The 9,246-nt window shown below is 39.0% G+C and overlaps 2 protein-coding genes across 2 annotated transcripts; one reads left to right on the top strand and one right to left on the bottom strand.

Moving 5' to 3' along the window:
• Window positions 1-939: 939 nt before the first annotated feature.
• On the bottom strand, window positions 940-2,808 carry LOC309475741 (putative inhibitor of apoptosis). Its single transcript, XM_082138618.1, has one exon. It carries the CDS (start codon window positions 2,736-2,738, stop codon window positions 1,173-1,175), a length of 1,566 nt encoding a protein of 521 aa, XP_081994744.1. The 5' UTR covers window positions 2,739-2,808; the 3' UTR covers window positions 940-1,172.
• Window positions 2,809-6,833: 4,025 nt separating this feature from the next.
• Window positions 6,834-8,711, top strand: LOC309476697 (putative inhibitor of apoptosis). Its single transcript, XM_082139853.1, has one exon. The coding sequence runs from the start codon at window positions 6,901-6,903 to the stop codon at window positions 8,464-8,466; it is 1,566 nt and encodes a 521-aa protein (XP_081995979.1). The 5' UTR covers window positions 6,834-6,900; the 3' UTR covers window positions 8,467-8,711.
• Window positions 8,712-9,246: the final 535 nt, after the last annotated feature.

Raw genomic sequence — 9,246 nt, 5'->3', positions numbered from 1 at the left:
ATTAACTAATCTCTATGTGCATCATGTCACAGCGTATGTAATGTTAGTCTACTAACGCCTTTCCAGAGCCAAAGTTTTGTTCACACTAAATTCATTTAAAAGCATAATCGTAAAAGTTTAAATGTGATCTTTTAAAATGAAAGATTGTTTTAGTTTGAAGTTAAAATTTCTTAACTTTCTTGCTTGAAAAAATCTTTAAAGTTTGAATACATTCATATCTTATATTTATCTTTTAGAAGATTACTGTAATGATTTTGTTTAAATTGAACCTAAGGTATAATTGTTATTAAACAATGTCTGTTCAAAAACTTTAGATGGTTGAAAAACTGTACTTAGTCGTCTTAAATCTCATTTATATGTAAAGATTCAATCATAATTTTGTGTCCATGCGGGGTTTCAATTTTTATGGCTTTCCATAGCCATAATGATTTTTGTACCGTAACTGCATATTCTATCCCTTACACCTAAACACGACCATCACAGAAAACTACATTTTCAAAAATGAAATAAATAAATAAATAAATAAATAATTAAATAAAATGTAAAAAAAAAAGTTTTAGCTAAATAAATATATAAATAAAAACACCTTACATTTCCAGAGAGGTGAAGTAGTTCTTTATGCAACGATAAAAAACAATCCAAAAAGCTAATAGTTTAAGTTGTCAAACAAAACACCCTCAGATCCTTCAGAGATAAACTACAGTGTGAACTGAAGCTTCAGGATATAGGGTAACAGACCAGATGAGTCTCGGGGGACAATGTCACAGTAAATCTAGTCCGCGTTCCAGAGTACATCCAGAGTTTTATACTAAATTCATTTAAAAGCATAACCTTAAAAGTTTAAATTAGATATTTATATATGTCAATCAAAGTGTTATTAAAATCATATCTTCTATTTATCTTCTTAGAAGACTTATGTATTATTTTTACTAAACAGCGTCTGTTCAAAAACTTTAGATGGTTGAAAAACTGTACTTAGGCGTCTTAGATCTTATTTATACAAAAATATTTCAAACAGTATTTTGTCCATACAACATGTTGTCAAAGTGTGTCACAATGTTTTGTTGTTGCGTTATTTTTAAGAAATCCGAGGACTCTACGTTGCTCTTATTTAGACTAAGTTGTATCATCAAGTTAAATGTAAATTTGCAAATCCAAATGATAGGAAAACTTTATGATAGGAAAGCACGGACAGCGCCTTTGACCAAGCCTCTACATATGGGGCACTTGCGTAGAGAAGGCGCACATTCTTTGCACACAACTAGGTGACCACAGGGGATGAAGACAATGTTCACTTCCTTATCCATGCAAACTTTGCATGTGCGCTCCTCTTGAAGTCTTCTTAACTGTTCCTCCATAGGCAAGTCTGAAAGATCTTGACTCGGTGATGCAGCTTCATTTGTCTGGGCCATCAGTTCTCTCAGCAGGCAGACATCATTCTTCTTGATCCAGTTGCGGAAGACCTCTGCTGCTGCATTTCCTTTCGACAGGACTAACTCAATGAGCTGCCCTGTCTGCTGCTTGACTGTAGTGTAGTTACGAATAATGTCATACTCTTTCTGTGAGATGACGTTCTCCTCTAGAAGATGGTCCATTAAGCACTGCACACTTTTTAGCCGCTGTGACACGGCAAGATGATGTTTCTTAAGAAAAGTAAGAAACGTACTTTCTCGCTCCTCCTCTCTCTTCTCATCTTCCGCACGTAGTAAATCAGACACCAATTCTTGAACGGTTTTGTAATTTTCTCCACTTGCGAGAATTTTGCTTTGAACGGTTTGCTTCACCACAGGATTGTTCATCATCACTGCATCTTCTCCAGGACCCAGGTGTACAGCAGCTGGATCAACAAATTCTCTTGAGTCGCTGTCTCCATTAGTCAATAGCTGTTCAAATAGTCTTGGAAATCTTGCTTGAATCTGATGAACAAACTCTTGGCCCTTTTCTTGCAACAGGTATTCACATCTTGGAAACCACTTAGCATGTTCTCTCCATGGATCATCACCAGACTCCCAACATCTGAGTCCACCATCACAACAAAAGCACTTCACGTCATCATTACGACCAACATAGTAAAAACCAGCCTTAGCCAATTGGTCTGGTCGAACAGTTATTCTTGAGGGCCAGTTGACAAATGTGAGCAACCTTTCTTCACACTGTTGCATTGCCGATCCATTGGAAAGGCCGCCACCAGATAAAGGTACATTATCTGCACGGTCACCTTGAACAAAGCGGCAGTTGGGGTAATGCCTCTGGTGCTCTGATGCTGCCCGATCTCCCGGTTCCCAGTTGCTAAGCTGGCCTCCACAACTGAAGCAAGCCACTCTGTCGCCCTGGCCAACGTAGTAGAAACCACTTTTGGCAAGCTCAGCTGGAGCTAATGTAGCAAGAGTCCAATTCTGAAAGGTGTCAAGGCGTTCCAGTTCCCGACGCATGCCAGGATTGTGACAAGTCGGAGGTCGCTGGTGAGACATATCCTCAACTCCACGGGAGGAAATGGGGCTGGAGAGGGCCAGGTTGCTGAATGCCGTGTTTAAGTAACCCACCTGCTCCTCCATTTGGCTTGAAAAAGATGCCGTGGCGGTTGATGTTACGGCTGTCGCAGGGTTGGAAAGCTGTAAGATGGCTACGTTGCGAAGCGGGGGAAAAGGCAGAGTGAGAGGACGACAGGAGGTTTGCTGTGGCGGGTAAAAATGTGACCACAGGGTGTGTCCACTCAAGCCCTTCTCTCTGCTGGACATCCCATGACTAGTGTCTAGTCGTCCATGACAGAACACATAATCTTATTAAACTTATTAAATACCCTCTATGATGCAGGAACCGATGCTAAAAACAAAATCAAACACCACAATTTCAAAAATTTTAAAATCACCACACAATTTCAGGTATTCACATCTTGGAAATGGTTGCCACCTCGGGAATACAGTCATTTAAATGCAGAAATCAAATATTTAAATATTTAATCTTTTAAATCATGTAGTATTTTTAATTATTCTAAATATTATTATTCTAAATATTATCATGTATACTATTATAATACTATTATTATGAGCTCAGACATTTTTTAACCAGATTTTTTTTTATTTCAACATTATACTTTCGAGTATACATTGAAGTAGTGAAGAAAATGATAGATCGGCAGTACATAAAGTAAAACGACGTTTACAGATGGTCTAACCAGAATAGAAAATCTCTGCAGGCTATCATGTTTTGCTCTAGGGTATAGTTGACCAGACTTTCAACTATTTCACCAACGTCAGTTTTTGCATTTTTTGACACCAGTGACATGCAGAGATCTGTTACAAAAGTCCATATAGCGAGTATCTCTGTGATTTCGAATTCGTCACAACATTCACGCAGCACATCCAGAACTTGTTTGAGGATTAAGCCGTTCGGCTCTTTGCCGTTAAAAAACATGGGTGTTACATCAGGCCATGGCTTTGTCAAGCCTCTTACGACATCCATTTCATTTTTGAGATGTGTCACACGTTTGGTATCCTGCGCACAATCGTTTTTCATACCACACGCAGCATCGATGATCCTGTGCATCAAGCCAACCATCTGACCTCTAAAATGATCTTTAAACATAGAGTCTAGCGTAGCTCTTAAAGAACACTCTTTGCCCGTGGCGCACTCACACGCCGGATGATACTTGTTCTCCATCCGTTTTTGCGTCGCCATTTTTTCAACTTTTCGAATAGTCCACTATTCGATGATGAAAGATGCTTTTCGTTCCTGGAATGTTCCTGGAATCTCCTGAGCGAGTCCTTGCGGCACAGTCGTCCAGGGTTTGTGCGTTAATGCTCGGAAGTTTGTGTTTTGGGGTCAGAAGCGTAGTTTACGTCAGGTTCAGGCAAACAGGACTTTCAACTTTTTCCTTCAACCTTTGATCAATGAGATGATGTAGTAGCACAGCAGTCCGAGGCTAGTAGAGCTAGAAGTAGAGCTAGAGTGTGCAATGTCCTGAAATATTTATCAGGACAACGATTGGGGTCCGCCCCCTCGCCCCACTGGAGGGGTTGAATAGGGTGTCGTCATCAGGAAAGCCATAAATAACTATGTAAATTATAGTCACGATGCATATGCCACCAGAGAGAAGTTTATTATCTTCACTCAATCCAGTTACAAAATCTGATTAAACACTGTATTCAGTTGGCTTTAAGTTAATTTTACCGACTATGAAGATATTAAAGTTCATAGACCTTTAGCGCATTCAAATGTATTGAGTTAAAATCAATATCGCATCAAACACATCATTACTGTGTTTAATAACTTCAATAGTTATCAAGGACCAGCTGATTTAAGTTTTTCTTCAAACAAAAGTAATTTTCTGATAAATCATCGTACACCTACATGTGTGTTTTGTTGTATGCACAGATTTTGAGGGTCGCTAAACAACAGTTAAGCTAATGAATCACAGTTGATACATGGTATTTTTATGTGAAAGGAGGGTTGATTAATTTTTTTTATTCTGTACCCACCAATACTTTGAGTTTTAGGCATCTGTCTTTTAGGCCCGATCCAGAAAACAGCCGTTGTGTTTTATGTCTTAATAATTGTTCTTCTTTTTATGATCTTCTTTTTATTCTGCATAATTCCGAATGTTTTAATATATAGTAAATTTCAATGGTTAGATAAATCATCTAACTATTATATGTGAAACAAGCTCAGTCGTATTAGAGTTGGATTCTTGTTTATATTGAACATTGTTATTGAAGCGCATGTTTAACAGCGCTATTATTCTCGGCCTCATCAAAGTTTCACCGGACCATACCGACTCTGAAACAAGACCAAATATTAACGCGTAACATTTATTTGCATTTCTTCTGAAACACCCTGTTTTGAAATTGTTTAACAATTTTTAACATCACTAGCGTAACACTTATCGTATTGCCGGGTGTGATTGTAATGTTTTGTATGGCGTTTTCTTTACACCTTCCCCCGGATATCGGTTTCCTACTGTTACTGTAGCTGTAGTGTTAGTGAACTCTAGGTCTTCTCTTTGTTCATATACGACAGTATTCACATGAATTGGCTTGATTTGATAAAATGATGGTTTAAACCATCATCTTCACGTGAGACTTTTACATTATATTATTATTATACCGTCCTAGTTTTTAAATAGCGCTAAAATGTAAATTTTATATTTTAACCCTTTATGCGGATATAGAATTCCGCACAAGGTTCTCTGTTCTCTGGTTCTATGTTTTTTAAAATACCGCGAAACAAAGACAAGGACGCATCTTTCTATAAGCGACCCTCAAAATCTGTGCATACAACAAAACACACATGTAGGTGTACGATGATTTATCAGAAAATTACTTTTGTTTGAAGAAAAACTTAAATCAGCTGGTCCTTGATAACTATTGAAGTTATTAAACACAGTAATGATGTGTTTGATGCGATATTGATTTTAACTCAATACATTTGAATGCGCTAAAGGTCTATGAACTTTAATATCTTCATAGTCGGTAAAATTAACTTAAAGCCAACTGAATACAGTGTTTAATCAGATTTTGTAACTGGATTGAGTGAAGATAATAAACTTCTCTCTGGTGGCATATGCATCGTGACTATAATTTACATAGTTATTTATGGCTTTCCTGATGACGACACCCTATTCAACCCCTCCAGTGGGGCGAGGGGGCGGACCCCAATCGTTGTCCTGATAAATATTTCAGGACATTGCACACTCTAGCTCTACTTCTAGCTCTACTAGCCTCGGACTGCTGTGCTACTACATCATCTCATTGATCAAAGGTTGAAGGAAAAAGTTGAAAGTCCTGTTTGCCTGAACCTGACGTAAACTACGCTTCTGACCCCAAAACACAAACTTCCGAGCATTAACGCACAAACCCTGGACGACTGTGCCGCAAGGACTCGCTCAGGAGATTCCAGGAACATTCCAGGAACGAAAAGCATCTTTCATCATCGAATAGTGGACTATTCGAAAAGTTGAAAAAATGGCGACGCAAAAACGGATGGAGAACAAGTATCATCCGGCGTGTGAGTGCGCCACGGGCAAAGAGTGTTCTTTAAGAGCTACGCTAGACTCTATGTTTAAAGATCATTTTAGAGGTCAGATGGTTGGCTTGATGCACAGGATCATCGATGCTGCGTGTGGTATGAAAAACGATTGTGCGCAGGATACCAAACGTGTGACACATCTCAAAAATGAAATGGATGTCGTAAGAGGCTTGACAAAGCCATGGCCTGATGTAACACCCATGTTTTTTAACGGCAAAGAGCCGAACGGCTTAATCCTCAAACAAGTTCTGGATGTGCTGCGTGAATGTTGTGACGAATTCGAAATCACAGAGATACTCGCTATATGGACTTTTGTAACAGATCTCTGCATGTCACTGGTGTCAAAAAATGCAAAAACTGACGTTGGTGAAATAGTTGAAAGTCTGGTCAACTATACCCTAGAGCAAAACATGATAGCCTGCAGAGATTTTCTATTCTGGTTAGACCATCTGTAAACGTCGTTTTACTTTATGTACTGCCGATCTATCATTTTCTTCACTACTTCAATGTATACTCGAAAGTATAATGTTGAAATAAAAAAAAATCTGGTTAAAAAATGTCTGAGCTCATAATAATAGTATTATAATAGTATACATGATAATATTTAGAATAATAATATTTAGAATAATTAAAAATACTACATGATTTAAAAGATTAAATATTTAAATATTTGATTTCTGCATTTAAATGACTGTATTCCCGAGGTGGCAACCATTTCCAAGATGTGAATACCTGAAATTGTGTGGTGATTTTAAAATTTTTGAAATTGTGGTGTTTGATTTTGTTTTTAGCATCGGTTCCTGCATCATAGAGGGTATTTAATAAGTTTAATAAGATTATGTGTTCTGTCATGGACGACTAGACACTAGTCATGGGATGTCCAGCAGAGAGAAGGGCTTGAGTGGACACACCCTGTGGTCACATTTTTACCCGCCACAGCAAACCTCCTGTCGTCCTCTCACTCTGCCTTTTCCCCCGCTTCGCAACGTAGCCATCTTACAGCTTTCCAACCCTGCGACAGCCGTAACATCAACCGCCACGGCATCTTTTTCAAGCCAAATGGAGGAGCAGGTGGGTTACTTAAACACGGCATTCAGCAACCTGGCCCTCTCCAGCCCCATTTCCTCCCGTGGAGTTGAGGATATGTCTCACCAGCGACCTCCGACTTGTCACAATCCTGGCATGCGTCGGGAACTGGAACGCCTTGACACCTTTCAGAATTGGACTCTTGCTACATTAGCTCCAGCTGAGCTTGCCAAAAGTGGTTTCTACTACGTTGGCCAGGGCGACAGAGTGGCTTGCTTCAGTTGTGGAGGCCAGCTTAGCAACTGGGAACCGGGAGATCGGGCAGCATCAGAGCACCAGAGGCATTACCCCAACTGCCGCTTTGTTCAAGGTGACCGTGCAGATAATGTACCTTTATCTGGTGGCGGCCTTTCCAATGGATCGGCAATGCAACAGTGTGAAGAAAGGTTGCTCACATTTGTCAACTGGCCCTCAAGAATAACTGTTCGACCAGACCAATTGGCTAAGGCTGGTTTTTACTATGTTGGTCGTAATGATGACGTGAAGTGCTTTTGTTGTGATGGTGGACTCAGATGTTGGGAGTCTGGTGATGATCCATGGAGAGAACATGCTAAGTGGTTTCCAAGATGTGAATACCTGTTGCAAGAAAAGGGCCAAGAGTTTGTTCATCAGATTCAAGCAAGATTTCCAAGACTATTTGAACAGCTATTGACTAATGGAGACAGCGACTCAAGAGAATTTGTTGATCCAGCTGCTGTACACCTGGGTCCTGGAGAAGATGCAGTGATGATGAACAATCCTGTGGTGAAGCAAACCGTTCAAAGCAAAATTCTCGCAAGTGGAGAAAATTACAAAACCGTTCAAGAATTGGTGTCTGATTTACTACGTGCGGAAGATGAGAAGAGAGAGGAGGAGCGAGAAAGTACGTTTCTTACTTTTCTTAAGAAACATCATCTTGCCGTGTCACAGCGGCTAAAAAGTGTGCAGTGCTTAATGGACCATCTTCTAGAGGAGAACGTCATCTCACAGAAAGAGTATGACATTATTCGTAACTACACTACAGTCAAGCAGCAGACAGGGCAGCTCATTGAGTTAGTCCTGTCGAAAGGAAATGCAGCAGCAGAGGTCTTCCGCAACTGGATCAAGAAGAATGATGTCTGCCTGCTGAGAGAACTGATGGCCCAGACAAATGAAGCTGCATCACCGAGTCAAGATCTTTCAGACTTGCCTATGGAGGAACAGTTAAGAAGACTTCAAGAGGAGCGCACATGCAAAGTTTGCATGGATAAGGAAGTGAACATTGTCTTCATCCCCTGTGGTCACCTAGTTGTGTGCAAAGAATGTGCGCCTTCTCTACGCAAGTGCCCCATATGTAGAGGCTTGGTCAAAGGCGCTGTCCGTGCTTTCCTATCATAAAGTTTTCCTATCATTTGGATTTGCAAATTTACATTTAACTTGATGATACAACTTAGTCTAAATAAGAGCAACGTAGAGTCCTCGGATTTCTTAAAAATAACGCAACAACAAAACATTGTGACACACTTTGACAACATGTTGTATGGACAAAATACTGTTTGAAATATTTTTGTATAAATAAGATCTAAGACGCCTAAGTACAGTTTTTCAACCATCTAAAGTTTTTGAACAGACGCTGTTTAGTAAAAATAATACATAAGTCTTCTAAGAAGATAAATAGAAGATATGATTTTAATAACACTTTGATTGACATATATAAATATCTAATTTAAACTTTTAAGGTTATGCTTTTAAATGAATTTAGTATAAAACTCTGGATGTACTCTGGAACGCGGACTAGATTTACTGTGACATTGTCCCCCGAGACTCATCTGGTCTGTTACCCTATATCCTGAAGCTTCAGTTCACACTGTAGTTTATCTCTGAAGGATCTGAGGGTGTTTTGTTTGACAACTTAAACTATTTGCTTTTTGGATTGTTTTTTATCGTTGCATAAAGAACTACTTCACCTCTCTGGAAATGTAAGGTGTTTTTATTTATATATTTATTTAGCTAAAACTTTTTTTTTTACATTTTATTTAATTATTTATTTATTTATTTATTTATTTCATTTTTGAAAATGTAGTTTTCTGTGATGGTCGTGTTTAGGTGTAAGGGATAGAATATGCAGTTACGGTACAAAAATCATTATGGCTATGGAAAGCCATAAAAATTGAAACC

The sequence above is a fragment of the Leuciscus leuciscus genome, assembly GCF_965113295.1.
Source record: "Leuciscus leuciscus genome assembly, chromosome: 15".
NCBI classification, from domain to species: domain Eukaryota; kingdom Metazoa; phylum Chordata; class Actinopteri; order Cypriniformes; family Leuciscidae; genus Leuciscus; species Leuciscus leuciscus.
This window is presented reverse-complemented; position numbering and strand designations above follow the sequence as displayed.